General features: G+C 42.9%; 1 protein-coding gene across 1 annotated transcript in view; it reads right to left on the reverse strand.

The window, feature by feature from the left end:
• The window catches only part of polq (polymerase (DNA directed), theta), a 90,488-nt gene that overhangs the window by 56,625 nt on the left and 15,482 nt on the right, over nucleotides 1-18,381 (reverse strand). The window contains exons 5-11 of the mRNA XM_086006838.1: nucleotides 16,819-16,949; nucleotides 11,019-11,175; nucleotides 9,976-10,084; nucleotides 8,981-9,206; nucleotides 5,066-5,225; nucleotides 1,201-1,347; nucleotides 338-550 (exon numbers count right to left, since the gene is read on the reverse strand). Of these exons, the coding sequence (XP_085862964.1) occupies nucleotides 338-550; nucleotides 1,201-1,347; nucleotides 5,066-5,225; nucleotides 8,981-9,206; nucleotides 9,976-10,084; nucleotides 11,019-11,175; nucleotides 16,819-16,949 (1,143 nt within the window). The remainder of the gene's footprint in view (nucleotides 1-337; nucleotides 551-1,200; nucleotides 1,348-5,065; nucleotides 5,226-8,980; nucleotides 9,207-9,975; nucleotides 10,085-11,018; nucleotides 11,176-16,818; nucleotides 16,950-18,381) is intronic.

The raw sequence follows: 18,381 nt of genomic DNA on the forward strand, positions 1-18,381 counted from the left end.
ATAGGTATCAAACCCAGGCAAACTGGTGGTAGAAAGGAGTTATGTGCCCTCTAGTGGTCTAGGTAAGCCTTGCACAGCAGCCAGTTATCAGAATTAGATGATAGTATTGTGTATCTGTAAATCGAGTCCTGATGCTACTTCTTGCAAAACTTTTCTTTTGAGTTGAATGCAGTGTTGGACACCCTATAATGTAATATTTTAATCAGGTCTACCCTCCAAGGACCAATATTAATACTTCACACGTTGAACAATGAAAGTGCAGCTAGTTTGATTTGCTACCCAAATGTAGGTTTCACAAGTAATATATTTATTGTATAAAACAACTGGCCATGCTTACCCATCGTGTCCACTCCTTTTCTCCCAGCTCTCCCAGACATCTGTTTGTAGGTGATAACATCAAGAAGCCGTCCATTAAACACAGGCGATCTCACAATTACACGACGAGCTGGTAGATTCACACCAGAGGACAGAGTGGAAGTAGCCACGAGAACCCGAATCAGACCCTGACGAAAGGCCCCCTCAATAATATCCCGTTCGTCAAAAGTCAAACCTAATATAGAAATGAGAAAGGCAGAAATAGATGTGGTATCCAAACTTGCCAGTTACTAATTTGGACTTTGTGTCATTCAGTAACAATCTGGAAAAATAGTGTCATATCATCACTATATGCAATAAGTCAGCTGAAAGCTCTATACATGGCCAGCATATTTTATGATTGGTTAACTGTACACCTATTAACAAAAAGAAATATCCTGATCCCCGCTCAAGGCCTGAGACTTTATCTTTCGGTTTCTTACCTTCCAGCAATAACATTATTACTTCACTTACTATATATAAAGCAAACATGCACCATAATCTCATGAAAATACATGTATTAATTTGTGTAACAAAATAGTGATCATTCATCATCCAGCAGCCTACGGCTTGGCTCTGAACTACTTTAACTGAACTACTGATGAACACTTACACACAAATCCAAATAAGCTGTTATTAAGTAAACATACATAGTCTCAGCCATCTTCACACTCACAAGAAATGACCAATTGCCCAAAAAGGAAACTGAAATAAACCAGCTTCCTGTAAAAAAAAATGTCGTATTAGCCCCTCACCACATCTAACAAAATTAATTATTTTTACATATATGCCTTATAGGTTTGTTTCATGAAACCTCTTCAACATTCAGGAAAGTGGTTGTAATACCAGCATGATGAAAGCCCACTCCCTGAGGTACAGTGCGGCCGAGTACTACATCGAGCCCAGCTGGTGATCGCTTTAGCTGATCCACAATCTCCTGGAGTTCATCCTTATGCAGTATGAAAGGGAGTAATTTGGATGCTTTTACAAATCCTACATTAAAACACAAAAATATAAACAAAGTGTAAAGCACAAATCACATAGCTCACACTAAATGACATTTTATGATGAAAAGTTTTTAAGTGATAGGTAATACCACAGTATAAATGATTATCAATATGGATCATAGAATCATACAGCACAGAAGGAGGCTATTCGGACCATTGTACCTGTGCCAGCTCCCCTTTCAGCATTCCGAAGGGACCACTCCCTCCGCGACACCCTGGTCCACTCCTCAATCACCCCTAACAGCCCTTCTCCTTCGCCCGGCACCTTCCCATGCAAGTGCAGGAGATGCAACACCTGCCCTTTTACCTCCTCCCTTCCCAGGACCCCAAACACCCCTTTCCAGGTGAAACAGTGATTTACTTGTACTTCTTGCAATTTAGTATACTGTATTCGCTGCTCACGATGCGGTCTCCTCTACATTGGGGAGACCAAACGCAGATTGGGCGACCGCTTTGCAGAACACCTCCGTTCAGTCCGTAAGGGTGACTCTGAGCTTCCGGTCGCCTGTCACTTTAATTCTCCGCTTCACTCCCACTCTGATCTCTCTGTCCTCGGCCTCTTACATTGTTCCAATGAAGCTCAACGGAAGCTCGAGGAACAGCACCTCATCTTTCGATTAGGCACTTTACAGCCTGCCGGACTCAACGTCGAGTTCAACAATTTCAGACTATAACCCCTGCCCCCATTCTTCAGGCTATATGATTTTGCCATTCCCATTTGCAACATTTTATCTTTCCTGCCTCCTACCTTAGCACAGAATATTCCTTCAATTCCTTCCTCCCCTCCCACCCACCTACCTCCCTGCCTCTGCACCTGTTTAATATCTGTTACATCTCCAGCTTTTTCCAGTTCTGATGAAGGGTCCCAGACCCGAAACGTTAACTCTGTTTCTCCACGGATGCTGCCTGGCCTGCCGAGTGTTTCCAGCATTTTCTGTTGTTATTTCAGATTTCCAGCATCTGCAGTATTTTGCTATTGTATCTTAAATCTGTGTCCTCTGGTTACCAACTGTTGAGATTAGATTATCTCTGGTCTTGCAAATAATCAGGATCAAGTGCAAACCAATATGGTGGGTATATTGTGTTTAATTGGAGTTTAAGATGGAATATAACACACTAGTTATACAGCAAAAACATACGATCATGACAAGTAGCTGGTACTGGTCCAGACAGGGCAGACAGCTGGCGTGTACGAACAGCTGCTCTTGCTCTCTCTTCCTGAACTACCCAAGAGTGTTGGACCGAAGTCAGCGTTAGATCCACGCTCAGGATTCCCCACTCCACCGTCTGCACTAAGGGCTTTTCAGGTCCTTCTTTTATACTATTTTTAGGGGTGGACCTGGGGTAGAATAGACAAGACCATCTAACCTATAGAGGTTCCCCTTAAAACAAGGTGCGCAATGGTATGTCGAGTTCTTTGTTTAAGCCGTGGAAAAGGGGTCAACCCTTCTGTTCTCTTCCACCTGTCAGGGGTCCCCGTAGCCATTACACATGGTTTCTGTACTTAACCAATCATGGCCTTACAGCATGTCGAGGACTGTTTTAGCTCATCCGGCCCTATCCTCCCAAGGCTAGAGTCTCTTATCTCATACTCATTTTCCAGGAAAATGAAACTTAAGCAGTTCCAGTAAAATACAACTTATACATTAACCCTTTACCTGTCTTGAGCTCTAATACAATCCTTTAAACACAGTATTATTCGCGTCACACTTTAATTCGCATAACCATATACATTTTAGGTACCCCTAATTTCTAACACAACCCTCCTCCCAGTGGAAACAGTTTCTTCTTATTTATTCTATCAAAACCCTTCTTAATTTTGAACATCTCTATTAAATTTCCCCTTAACCTTCTTTTCTCTAAGGAGAACAATCCCAGCTTCTCTTGTCTCTCCATATAACTGAAGTCCCTCAACCCTGGTACCATTCTAATAAATCTGCTCTGCCCCCTCTCCAAGGCCTTGACATCCTTTCTAAAGTGTGGTGCCCAGAATTGGACACCCGAAGCCTTACCAGTCATTTCTAACAGTTTAGCATTACCTCCTTGCTTTTGTATTCTATGCCTCTATTTATAAAGCCCAGATCCTGTATGCTTGTTTTAACAGCCTTATCAACTTGTCCTGCCACCTTCAAAGATTTGTGTATGTGAACTCCCAGGTCTCTGTTCCTGCACCCCTTTAAAAGGGGGCTAAACATTCTGCTTAGTAAGTGATTTATAATGCAATCAGCTTTTAATGCTCACCAGTTATAGTGCCAGAGCAAATCTATCTTTCCAAAACCATTTCCCATTTATACAAGCCTGTTTTCTCTTGGTTATAATGATTAACGGTCATTCAGTTATAATGACCAATTTTAAAGCGACCTCCTTTGATGCTTCAGAACCAGAAAATAATTGCACAACTATGGGCATGCCTATTAAAGGCAATTCAAACTGGATTGACCTGCCATGGATATAAAAGCAGCCTCAGCTTTACTTTTCTTCTCCGAGCACCAGCCTTTGTTAATGTTACTGCTGGAGAGCAGTCTCAGACTTGAATTATGAACTACTTTCATAAATGTGGTTTACAGTACGGAAAAATTGTTTGCAGTTATACCAGCCTCTTATATTGTATGCTTGAAGTGATTTTCACAATGCTAAATACTTATTTGTGGATATACGCTTAAGGGGAGACCATAAAACGTATCTTGTAACATAAGGAGTATTCATAGATAATTGTCCTGATGGCTTTATTAGTAAATGCATTGCCCAGTGCAGGATGGAGCCAAATACCCTCGGAAGTTGAATCAGCAGTCGACACGGAATTAGCTGACTGAAGCCAAGGTGACAGTGTGGGCGCTACAGTTGGCCTCAGTGTCCCTGGCCTATGAAAGGATTGGAACAAAATAATCAGCTGCCAATTCCTGCTCTCACTGCTATCTAGTGACAGTTGCTGTAAAATGCATGTGTTTGGACATTGAGTAAGAACATGAAGAACAGCCACTTGAGCCAGGTGCCAGAGAGAACTGTGCTTTAGTAATGAGTCAGTGCTTTCTGGAAAGGAGAGAAAAATTAGGGGGTGGGAGGGAAGACTGCTCACTGCGGAAGCTACATACCACGTGTGCACACACTGGATACATGAAAATCTGATCTGATACAAATTAATTTTAGTCTTTATTTTGCTCCTAACAGATGATGTACAGTCTAGTCCTGTTAAACACACGCCTAGTCATAAGCAACTTTTTAGTTCCTCATCTAGCGCAACGTACTTAGGAAAAGTGGCTATCAGAATTTAACCCATTGAATAGTATTCCCAAAGTAATGAGTTGTTTAAGAATGAGTGCAAGTCAGGTTGAAAAAAATTGAGAGTTTAATGCTCACAAACAGAATTTCACTCCTTTGACTTCACACAGTGCTCCCTTGTGTTCATTTATGGATCTGAATTAGTTTCCCAACGTTTGGTGTTGTCTTGATGGGAGATTGGAACATTTCTAGGTTTTGTCACAATTCAAACGATCTGAAGGAAAATTCCAGTTCAGGCTTAAGATTCTTTTTTTTAAATGTTTCTCAAAAAACATTGAGAATTACTTTCATGATAAATAAAAAGTATTCTGGATCTGATCATCCACATTGCAATAACCCTATCAACTTCAAAAGGCACAACTGGAATGATCCTGACCAACCTCATTTAACTTGGGTCTCAATCGACAAACAACAAGGCTACTCACCTTCAGTGCCAACAGTAGTTCTGTGGTGGAGATGGTAGAACTCTCTGGCTATGGTTTCAGACAGCTTTTCACACCAATTCTTGGAAGGACAGAAGAGTAGGACAGAGTGGCCATCCTGCACAGTCTCATAGCAAAGGCTAACAATGTTATCCTCATCCCCCTACAAGCAATCACATATATATTCACATCAGATACCAAAGTATACAAAATGTACAATATATTTTTGATTAGTAGTTACAGCTCTGACTTCACAAACAGGTGGCAATGTTTTGGGTCCTAGCATTTCAGTGACTATCACTCAAAACAACTGCATCAGGTTTTAGACAGGCCACAGAGTAAAAAGTACACTTTGTCTATTGCTCCAATAAATGCACATTCATTGGGCTTTCCGGGGGGGGGGGGGGTGCATCTATCAGTTAATAGCTTGTATGGAGGGCTAAAACATTAGACAAGGAAAATATAAAATAAGTTGGAATCCAAAATAAATGCCTTGTTTCCACTAATTTGGATAAAATGGGAGTTTTGCCTTTCAAATTACTCATTCAATTAACTCTTCAAACGTGTTTCCAATCATTCACACACAGAAATCAAGAATGCTTTTGAGGAAATGCCAATGGGTCCACATGATCATCAAATTTCTATTTGTCCCAAGAGATTTTTGTACTTTTCAGCACTTGTAAACGCATTAGCATGTTTCATAGAAACATAGAAACATAGAGATAGGAACAGGAGTAGGCCATTCGGCCCTTCGAGCCTGCTCCGCCATTCAATGAGATCATGGCTGATCTTCATCTGAGATCTTAGCTGATCTTACCAGTTCAGTACCCCGTCCCCGCCTTTTCTCCGTAACCCTTAATCCCCTTAGCCTTCAGAAATATATCCAATTCTCTCTTGAAAATATTTATTGAATTAGCCTTCACAGCCCTCTGTGGCAGGGAATTCCACAGGCTCACCACTCTTTGAGTGAAGAAATTCTTCCTCATCTCTGTTTTAAATGATTTGCCCGCTATTTTTAGACTGTGGCCCCTGGTTCTGTGCTCCCCTGCCATTGGAAACATTCTCTCTGAATTCAGCCTGTCCAGGCCTGCCATAATTTTATATGTTTCGATGAGATCCCCTCTCAATCTTCTAAACTCCAGTGAGTACAAGCCCAAACTATTCAATCTCTCCTCGTAGGTCATTCCCGCCATTCCAGGTATCAGCCTGGTGAATCGCCGCTGCACTCTTTCCATGGCAAGAACATCCTTCCGCAGATGGGGCGACCAAAACTGTACACAATACTCCAGATGCGGTCTCACCAGCACCTTGTACAGCTGTAGTAAGGTATCCCTATTCCTATACTCGAACCCCCTTGATATGAAGGCCAACATACCATTTGCCTTCTTAATCGCCTGTTGCACCTGCATGCTCTCCTTCAGTGACTGGTGCACAAGAACACCCAGGTCCCTCTGCACTTCCCCATCTCCCAATCTATTGCCATTTAGATAATAATCTACCCTCCTGTTTTTACCCCCAAAGTGGATAACCTCGCATTTATCCACATTATAGTGCATCTGCCACGTATCCGCCCATTCCCCCAACCTGTCCAAATCGCACTGTAGCCTCCTGACATCCTCATCAGAGCCCACCCCTCCTCCTAGTTTAGTGTCGTCAGCGAATTTGGAAATATTGCATCCAATTCCCTGATCCAGATCATTTATATATATTGTGAACAGCTGGGGTCCCAGGACAGATCCTTGCGGCACCCCGCTGGTCACTGCCTGCCACTCCGAAAACGAGCCGTTTATTCCAACTCTCTGTTTTCTATCCGCCAGCCAGTTCTCTATCCACGTTAATACTTTGCCCCCAATCCCATGAGCCTTAATTTTGCATGATAATCTTTTGTGTGGAACCTTATCGAAGGCTTTCTGGAAGTCAAGGTACACCACATCCACTGGCTCTCCCCCATCTATTTTACCAGTTACTTCCTCAAAAAATTCCAGCAGATTAGTCAAACACGATTTACCCTTTGTAAATCCATGTTGACTCTGTCCGATCCTTTCCCCATTTGTCAAGTGCTCCGCTATTTTATCCTTAATAATGGACTCTAGCATTTTGCCCACAACCGATGTAAGGCTTACTGGTCTATAATTCCCTGCTTTCTCTCTACCCCCCTTTTTAAATATTGGGGTAACATTAGCTACCCTCCAATCCACGGGTACTGTTCCCGAGTCAATGGAGTTCCGGAAGATGATCCTTAGAGCATCTGCTATCTCCAGGGCCACCTCCTTAAGTACCCTAGGATGTAGTTTATCAGGCCCCGGGGATTTGTCGGCCTTCAGTCCCCTCAACTTACCCAACACCATATCCCTAGAGATACTAATTTCTGTCAGCTCCTCCCTCTCATTAGTCCCTATGTTTGCCGATATTCCTGGGAGGTTATTTGTGTCCTCCTTTGTGAATACAGAACCAAAGTATGAGTTTAATTGGTCTGCCATTTCCTTATTCTCCATTATATATTCTCCCGAATCGGACTGCAAGGGACCGACTTGGGATTTTACCAGTCTTTTCCTCCTGATATACCGATAAAAGCTTTTGCAGTCTGTCTTTATGTTTGCTGCAAGTTTACTTTCGTATTCTATTTTCCCCTTCCTGATTAATCCCTTTGTCCTCTTTTGCTGTATCCTGTACTGCCCCCAATCTTCCGGTCTGGTGCTTTTTTTTGCCAGTTGATATGCCCTTTTTTTTGATTTTATGCTGTCCCTAATTTCCCTCGTTATCCACGGTTGAGCCACCTTTTTAGGTTTATTTTTATGCCAAACCGGTATAAACATGTTCTGGAATTCTTCCATTCTATCTTTGAATGCTTGCCATTGTCTATCCACTGTCAATCCCCCCAGAAACACCACCCAATCAATCTTACCCAATTCCCGTCTCATACCCTCGTAATTCCCTTTATTTAAGTTCTGGACCTTAGTCTCTGATTCAATTTCCTCACTCTCCATCTCGACTGAGAGCTCGATCATATTATGATCGCTCTGACCCAAGGGGCCTCGTACAAGAAGATTGTTGATAAGTCCCTTCTCATTGCACAATACCCAGTCTAAAATGGCCTGATCTCGAGTCGGCTCCTCGACATATTGGTCCAGATAACCGTCCCGAAAACATTCCAGGAATTCCTCCTCCTCAGAATTTTTACTAATTTGGGTAGTCCAATCAATATGTAAATTAAAGTCACCCATGATGACAGCTGTGCTCTTATCGCACGCTTCTCTAATTTCCCTTTTTATGCCTTCCCTCACCTCCATATTTCTGTTGATGTATACTAATAAAAACTTTTCAGCAACAACAGCGCTGCTTCAAAAGTTAGGGTAGAGAGTCGCCAGTATTTCACGTCAGTACTTGCAGAGGTTCCCACACAAGAACGTTTGAAAACGATTACTGTAGAGTTCCCCAACTGTACTCAAACAATGCATCTCAGAACAGCACTCCCCAGTGTGACACTTTTCATTTCCCGCACCAACTATCCGACAATGTCTCCGAGAGTAAGAAATTTCAATTTGTGTTAGACAGGGGAAAGTTTATGCTGTGAGCCCATATCCAAAATGATTTTTGGTTTGTGACTCTCAAACTAATTTCACATAGGAGCCTTGCGTCCAATACAGAGAAGGTAGTAATCCCAACAGTCTGGGCTTGAACCCAGGTGCCAAAGGTGAAAGGTTAGTGTCCAACCTAATTGGTCAGACTCCCAATTAACTAAAGTTTTACTAGGCTTCCCAATCATTTAATATTTTAGTTGTGTATCAGGGAAAGTACGTACATCATTTACAAAAGTTAATTATTGGATTTTTTCAAAATTCTAACAGATTTGTCAATCATAATCTGAACTACAATACTAGGCTCCATTTCTAGAACAATTTCACTGAAACCCCTTACCTTTATCTTGAGAGCAGGTTGAAATTCCCGTACCACTGTCATTGTTGAATCGTAAATTGTATTGCCAATCTTCACCCGTTCCATTAGAGGTACAGGCCTGAAGTCAGTACAATACAGTTCTGCGTTTAGCCAGGTTGCTACAATCCCTAGGTTTGGAAGAGTGGCACTCATCCCTACAATCTGTATCCCATCACCGAGCCTCTGTTCTCCTGCTGCAGTCTTATGCCTGGAATGCCAAAATATCTCTCTCAACCCCAATCATCAGGTTAAATTTAAAACAGATTTTTCCACAGATTTCATAAGATAACAGATAACATAAGATTTCATAAGATCACATTCCAATATGAAACAAAGTTTAACAAATTATAAATCAATCAGTACTTTTCCTCCTTCATAAAAGAAAAACCACCAGGACAACTGCCCAAGACCGCTGTAATTTGCAATTCCTACCAACATCATTTGCTCTTGTGAAATCGCCCAGCCTTATGGTGCTCCTTTCAGCCACCATATTCCCACAAAACACAGACTGAGGTTTGCATCCACTCCAAAATAAAGCACACATCCAGTTTTGCAAATTCACAAGTTTGACATGGACTTTGCATACCAGAAGTGTGACACCCGAGGTGTGCCAGTCAAGATGCAATGCAAGAATGTGTAAAATAAAATGCAATAAGGTTGCAATTTTTTTTAGGAATATATAATTTGATCTTATCTTTGCATAACTGTATGCAACAAGTTGCAAGGCTATGGGGATAGTGCAAGAACCGGCTCAGGCACAATGGACCAAATGGCTTCCTTCTGTGCTGTATGATTCTATACAGAAAAGCAGCCCTTCACTTCTGCATAATGTTATACCGGAGATCAGGAATGAACCTCTGCCACAAACAATTTATTAACGAATGTATCTTAAAAGTTCCACTGCAAGAAATGAGAGACATCAGGAGTGCACTGGAATTTTCTGCTTGATGTTCTTGCTCGCTACTGTAAAAATGTACCTTTTTGCTCTCTTTTGAGTGACAAATAGTATCTTGGTTAAGAGAAGCTCCAATAGATATCCTCTATGCGAGTCCCCCAACATATGTAACTCATCCACTACTACTATCCCTGTAGGGGAAAAAAACAGAAAACCATAATATGATTATAAGGCACTAGAGTCAGACAATCAAATTGGGAGAACAATAAAAGAATTGGAATCATTGGCACAATAAGTCCATTACACCTCCTCAATGTTTTTATTCCCTAAAACGCTCAATAAAAGTCCATATTTTGGAGAAAGAAACATAAATTCCCCAAATAATATTTACTAAGATTTTAATTGGATTTTTGGTACTTGCTTCACAAAACCCTTCACCAAAATCCAGAATATTGAGATATAAACGTAACATTTTCTTTCTCTCCCATACATAGTTTTATCAATTTAGAAATTAAGAATTTCATATAAAGATAGAATTTGGAGGATGAAATGGCGGCAGAGGTTTCCCCGCTCTGCTGAAAACTTCTTTCCTCCTCTGTCTCTACCATCAGTGACATCACTGATTCAAGTGTTATAGCCAAGAAGGATTTGCATTCATACAGAAACATGCCAAAGCACATCACATAAAATGAATTACTTCGTATTGGAGTCACTGTTATTATGCAGATCAAAATATCAGCATACAGAAAGGTCCCTCAAACAGCACAAGATGAATGACCAGTTATTTTTATTGTAATGTTGGTTGAGGAAGGAAAGTTATCCAGGATACTAGGAACATTTTCTTCAAACAGTGCATGGGATCTTCAATATCCTTCCAAACCACTGGAAGAGGGCCTCAGTTTAAGGACTCATTCAAAAGATTGGACCACCGACAATGCAGCAGTTTCTCAGAACTGCATTGAAATGTTAGCTTAGATAATGTCCTGGAGTGCAGTGTGAGCCCATAACCTTTTGACTCAGAAACAAGACTGCTGCCAAAAGAGCCGAGTTGAAACACAGGCCTCACTTGATGAAAATAATAGACAAACAATAAAGATTCACTAGAAAGATATTTTGGACCCTCACCGAGCTGGTCCATTTTCTCCTCCTCAATAATTCGGTTAATGAGTCCATTTGCTTTCTCAATCGTGCACACAGCTACATCCAGCGATGAAAATCCCCCAGCAGGTGACGTGCTTCCCATATATCCCTCCACTCGCACCATCGCCTCTTGGAATAAGTTCTGAGACAGAGAAATGTCATTATATAGCACCTTACCACATCTCTCAAGATGTCCCCAAAAGTTGGCCTTTATTGCAAGGGGGTTGGAGTAGAAGAGTAAGGAAGACTTCCTACAATTGTACAGGGCTTTGGTGAGAACACACCTGGAGTACTGTGCACGGTTTTGGTCTCCTTATCTGAGGCCTTAGAGGCGGTGCAACGAAGATTCACTAGGTTGATTCCTGCAATGAGAGGGTTGTCCTATGAGGAGAGATTGAGCCTGTACTTTCTGGAGTTTTAGAAGAATGAGAGGTGATCTCATTGAAACATACAAGATTCTGAGGGGGATTGACAGGGTAGATACTGAGCGTTGTTTCCCCTGGCTGGAGTGTCTAGAACTAGAGGGAATAGTCTCAGAATAAGGGATGGCCATTTAATACTGAGATGAAGAGGAATTTCTTCACTCAGAGGTTTGTGAATCTTTGGAATTCTCTGCCCCAGAGGGTTGTGGATGCTGAATCATTGAGTATATTCAAGGCTGAGATCGATAGATTTTTGGACTCTAGTGGAATCAAGGGATATGGAGATCGGGTGGGAAAGTGGAGTTGATGTCAAAGATCAGCCATGATCTTACTGAATGGCAGAGCAGGCTCGAGGGGGCGGATGGCCTACTCCTGCCCCTAATTCTTATATTTTTATAAACGCAACTTCTTTAGAGCCAATTAATTACTGTTTGGAAGTGTAGCATTGTTGTTATGTGCAGCAGTTTGATGATTACAATAGCTCTTTCTACTCTGCCCAATGTGCTTCAGAAGAGCATACCCACCATGAACAAGATTGAGACTACCCAAAGCTTAGTTCAGAAAGAACTGTTACAGCCAGAACAGACTTTCATCCAATCAGCTTTGGCTGGACTCAAACGCAGATCCCAGAGGCAAAAGACCAGTAACTAATCCACCATTTTTAAACATGTGACAAACATTTGTATCAGATGATCATCATTCACAACATGTAAACGCTGTTGCATTGTTTGAATAGGTTGTGAAGAAAATACTGTTCTTCCAGAACCAAAATGATTGAAATTCTTTGCCCAAATCAGCAATATTCCCCCTTAACACAAAAATTATTGCTGACAGTTTGTTCAGTGACTGACAGCAATGAAAACTAAAATAATCATGCATTCAAAACAATGGTGGGAGAGGAGGCAAGTTTCATAAATTAATTTTGCTAAGATCATTGGACATGGTAAACCAACCCTGACATTACCCTATTTTCTTGTCACCTCTCATAATGACAATGACTCTTGGTAGAGTCCACAGGCATTAGCAGCCGTCCATCATGTTGTGTGGTGCTACCACTGTGCTAAATGGGGTAGATTCAGAACAGATCTCGCAGCTCAAAACTGGGCATCCATGAGGCGCTGTGGGCCATCAGCAGCAGCAGCAGCAGCAGCAGAATTGTATTCAACCACAATCTGTAACCTCATGGCCCGGCATAGCCCTCACTCTACCATTACCATCAAGCCAGGGGACCAACCCTGGTTCAATGAGGAGTGCAGAAGAGCATGCCAGGATCAGCACCAGGCGTACCTAAAAATGCAATGCCAACCTGGGGAAGCTGCAACACAGGACTACATGCATGTTAAAAAGCGGAAGCAGCATGCTATAGACAGGGCTAAGCGATCCCACAATCAACAGATCAGATCAAAGCTCTACAGTGCTGCCACATCCAGTCGTGAATGTTGGTGGACCATTAAACAACTAATGGGAGAAGGAGGCGCCATGAACATCCCCATCCTCAATGATGGTGGAGCCCAGCACGTGAGTGCAAAAGACAAAGCTGAAGTATTTGCAACCATCTTCAGCCAGAAGTGCCGCATGGATAATCCATATCAGCCTCCTCCCGAGGTCCCCACCACCACAGCCGCTGGTCTTCAGCCAATTCGATTCACTCCACATGATATCAAGAAACGGCTGAGCGCACTGGATACAGCAAAGGCTGTGGGCCCTGACAACATCCCGGCTGTCGTGCTGAAGACTTGTGCTCCAGAACTAGCCGCGCCTCTAGCCAATCTGTTCCAGTACAGCTGCAACACTGGCATCTACCCGATAATGTGGAAAACTGCCCAGGTATGTCCTGTCCACAAAAAGCAGAACAAATCCAATCCAGTCAATTACCGCCCCATCAGTCTACTCTCGATCATTAGCAAAGTGATGGAAGGTGTCGTCAACAGTGCTATCAAGCAGCACTTACTCACCAATAACCTGCTCACTGATGCCCAATTTGGGTTCTGTCAGGACCACACAGCTCCAGAGCTCATTACAGCCTTGATCCAAACATGGGCAAAAGAGGTGAATTCCAGAGGTGAGGTGAGAGTGACTGCCCTTGACATCAAGGCAGCATTTGACAGAGTGTGGCATCAAGGAGCCCTAGTAAAACTAAAGTCAATGGGAATCGGGGGGAAAACTCTCCATTGGCTGAAGTCTTACCTAGCACAAAGGAAGATGGCTGTGGTGGTTGGAGGTCAATCATCACAGCCCCGGGACATCGCTGCAGGAGTTCCTCAGGGCAGTGTCCGAGGCCCAAACATCTTCAGCTGCTTCATCAATGACCTTCCCTCCATCATAAGGTCAGAAGTGGGTATGTTCGCTGATGACTGCACAGTGTTCAGTGCCATTTGCAACTCCTCAGATAATGAAGCAGCCCATGCCCGCATGCAGCAAGACCTGGACGACATTCAGGCTTCGGCTGATAAGTGGTACGTAACATTCGCGCCACACAAGCGCCAGATAATGACTAACTCCAACAAGCGAGCGTCTAACCACCGCCCCTTGACATTCAACGGCATTACCATTGCCTAATCCCTCACCATCAACATCCCGGGGAGTCACCATTGACCAGAAACTTAACTGGACCAGCCACATAAATACGGTGGCAACAAGAGCAGGTCAGAGGCTGAGTATTCTGCGGGGAGTGTCTCACCTCCTGACTCCCCAAAGCCTTTCCACCGTCTACAAGGCACAAGTCAGGAGTGTGATGGAATACTCTCCACTTGCCTGGACAAGTGCAGCTCCAACAACATTCAAGAAGCTCAATACCATCCAAGACAAAGCAGTCCACTTGATTGGCACCCCATCCACCCACGTTAAACATTCACTCCCTCCACCACCAGCGTACCGTGGCTGCAGTAATTACTATCTACAAGATGCACTGCAGCAACTCGCCAAGGCTTCTTCAGCAGCACCTCCCAAACCCGCGACCTCTACCACCTAGAATGACAAGGGCAGCAGGCACATGGGGCCACCACCAAGTTCCCCTCCAAGTCACACACTATCCTGACTTGGAAGTATATCGCCGATCCTTCATCGTTGCTGGGTCAAAGTCCTGGAACTCCCTCCCTAACAGCACTGTGGGAGTACCTTCACCACACAGACTGCAGCGGTTCAAGGCGGCTCACCACCACCTTCTCAAGGGCAACTAGGGATGGGCAATAAATGCTGGTCTTGCAAACGATGCCCACATCCCATGAACACATTTATTTTTAAAGTACCTCAAACTAGTGGTCATTCTTCATGAACCTAGACAGTGAGTGCCAGCAAGCTATTCAGCTATGGAGGAAATCAGTGGGTGATCCTGTTCTCACTTGACATCAACTTATATTTGTCAGCTGGAGTCACTGGATAATGATCAGGAGTCCAAACCTGGCTGATTATTCCCTACACTCTATTCCAGGGGTGCTGAGGCTAATTGTAATATCTCTATTGCCACTCCAGCAAAGATCACCTGAATCAGCACAGACCAGATAGGAAACCGGTATCACAGTAGCAGATAAAGACTCTAATTTAATCATGAACAGAATATTTAAGTGAGTTTTTGGTAACAACCACTAATCAGTGAGATTTGTCATAACCCAAGATCAACATCCCTCTCAGTTACATCAAACTTTATGAATGAAGTCTTCAAATTTGCCATCAATACCTTCAATTCCATCACAGTGTGGCCCTTCTTGTGTGATTAGGTGATGCCAAAGGAATGGAATTGACTGACTAATTACATTGTTCCCTTTAATTTGATCTGAATGAAAAACTAATCTATGGAGAGTGGGTTAAGTTCTCCTTTGACAGATTGCAAGTAACAACCTAAAGTAGAAAGATTCTGGATGGGGTCAATTGAGCTTAGAGTTGAAGTTAATAGAGGTCTACAGAATGAGTAGAGGTCTACAGAATGAATAGAGGTCTAGAGTGAAGATGGTTCGAATTTGACAATTTCACTCAAACCACTCTCCCAACAAAGGGGGCGGGAATAGCCAGTTTCCAATTTGGAGAATCACACTGGTCAAAAAAGACCATGACCCTGAATTTGCGGTTGGAGGCTTCCCGTGGGGAAATGCCTCCGATCGCAAATAAAATGCCCGCGTACCTGGTGGTCCGGGAGATACGGAGATTCACGGTCCTGGGCCTCTCCGGGTACCCACAGGTAGAGGCCCACGTATCCCGAGGCGCAGGCGGTTCACGTGGGCCGGACCAACCAATAAATGAAGGAAATCCCCCTTCATGCTTATGGGGATTCTGTATGTATGGAAAATTCTTGACAAATCGCAAGTTCCGGGTTTTCACGCATGCGCTTCTCGCGCGAAAACCCGGAACCTGCAGGACCCTTACGGATATGTACACACTCGTAGGGGCCGCAAATTACTGGCCCATGTTTTTCGAGCTGGAGATTGACACATTATGATAATAAATACAAGGCAACTCTGCACTGCTGTAGGCTTTTGGGATGTCTGATCAAACGGTGCCCAATATAACTGCTGGTTGAAAGACAGTCAAATCATCCAGCTCTCAATATGCTCATCTTGCACCAATCAGTAATGCACCTTTTTTTGTATGTAAAGCTTGGTGCTCATCAAGGGAAAGAATGGTAGTGTTGGGGAGTGGAACACTCTCCAGTTATGGCACACAGCAGCAACATCAAGCACTTCCTGGTCAGTTATAGAAAAGAAAGACTTGCATTTATATAGCGCCTTTCACGGCCTCAGGACGCCCCAAAGCACTTTACAGTCAATGAAGTACTTTTGAAGTGTAGTCACTGCTGGTTGTAATGTAGGAAACGCAGCAGCCAATTTGCGCACAGCAAGCTCCCACAACCAACAATGTGATAATGACCAGATAATCTGTTTTTGTGATGTTGAGGGATAAATATTGGCCAGGACACCGGGGATAACTCCCCTGCTCTTCTTCAAAATAATGCCATGGGATCTTTTACGTCTACGTTAGAGAGCAGACGGGGCCTCAGTTTAACATCTCATCCGAAAGACAGCACCTCCAACAGTGCAGCACTCCCTCAGCACTGCACTGGAGTGTCAGCCTAGATTTTTGTGTTCCAGCCTCGAGTGGGACTTGAACCTACAACCTTCTGACTCGGAGGTGAGAGTGCTACCCACTGAGCTACGGCTAACACGTTTAGATGCAGTCCCAGTACCAATTTTTAAAAAATCAATGTGAAATTTTCCACTTCCCATTTCCTGTGGCTGCTTTGATTGAGATGGCCAAATTTGGGACTATTCAAATGATTTTCATGGATCCCTTACAGCCATCAGACAAAGGAGACATGTGTTGGATTAAAATGATTTTCTGTCATTTGTTACAGCACGGAGTTCTGCACTGACCTGCAGGTAATACATTTTCTCCTTTGCCACAGAAACAAACGGCAGGATGAACAGTGCCTTCTTCCTCCTTTCCAGAACCCTCTTTAGAATTAGCAACTCTGCGACAAGTGTCTTTCCAGCACTGGTAGGGGCTACAACACAAAAGAGAATTGGAGCTTGTTTGTTTAGTGCCAATAGCAAAGTAGCAGGAATTGGTGTCATGTGTATCACTTCCCTTCACCTTCGGAGTTTGGATTACAATGGATAAATAGGAACAAAAGTTTCTTCCAACTAACTGCAATCTATGTTAAACATGACATTTTGATTTCTAAAATGTAGCCACATTTGCAAAATACTAGATGAAATTATAAACTGGTGTTCAGTGTGTACTTTTTCCATTAAAATTAGCGAACCGAGGAAAATATAGTTTCCACAATCAAATTTATTCCAAATATAGGAGGAGAGGATGTGTCTGCCTCCGACGGCCGTTTAGAAAACTCCTTTCAACTCTGGGACCTGGAATCAAACCCAGTCCAGGCAGAGGAGGGGCGGGGGGGTGGGGGGGGTGAAGGCTCTTCTGTACGAATCAATTATGCAGTAAGTATGAAAATGGAAAATATAATGTACATAGGATTAACCAAGTACTGGGATCTTTCCCCCAGGTCTGAGTAGGTACAACTGTTTTCATTCAATAGAATTTGCACAAGAAAATAAGAAAGCATGGGACAAGATAAAGCTATTCAACTTATCAAACCAATGCCTTCCACAGAGTGTACAATCTTATGCATCATAGTCTTGGGAGATTAACCAAACATGTAAAGTTCTGCAAAATTTTGACTGGTTCACTCCCCAAAAGCAATCAAGCGTAACTCCAGAATATCTGTCTAACCTTAGATAAGTAGCATGATATTGCCAAAGTCAAAGAGGAAACTTGTACACCCATTTATTTATTTCCCCCACCCCCTCAATTTGGAAAGTCACTTTCTCATTTTAGGTCGCCAATTTGGCAAAGAGGTCAAGACCAATTCCCAGACCTCTCCCAATGCAACTCCATCATCAGACTCCAGATGATGAACAAGAGTACACACCAGGGTTGATTTGTTCTCAGCTATTTCTCTGTTGCTGAGATTGAGGAAGCTTTTTCCCCTCCACTTGTCTCTCATGGTGGTCTGATCGAGTTCAGGAACTCAATTTATGGAGAACCAACTATTTGAGGCTGTAACCTACTGCTGCATAGTGCTCTCTTTAACAGCCCTCTATTGCAAATACATTTTTGATGTTAAATGATCCTTCAGCCATCTTGAATTTTCACTGTGGTGCTTCTTGCGCATAGAACAACTCACCTCACACCTGCTGCCTCAAAACAAAGCCACTGAAAGAACTAACACCACTGCTTGTGAATCTCATCTACAGTGACTAGAAAGCTGCTAATGAACCAGATGCAAGACCCAAAATTGACTAAATGTTAAAAATATAAGTGTAAGAAGAAAATCATTGTGATTTTAGCCTTTAAAAAATAGCACAAGCCAACATTACTTAGATATCTTTGTGTAAAGTGGTCTAATTGAGACCTACTTCAATTAA

The sequence above is a fragment of the Somniosus microcephalus genome, chromosome 14 (genome assembly GCF_052327205.1).
Source record: "Somniosus microcephalus isolate GS21.2 chromosome 14, FLI_Smic_1.0, whole genome shotgun sequence".
NCBI classification, from domain to species: domain Eukaryota; kingdom Metazoa; phylum Chordata; class Chondrichthyes; order Squaliformes; family Somniosidae; genus Somniosus; species Somniosus microcephalus.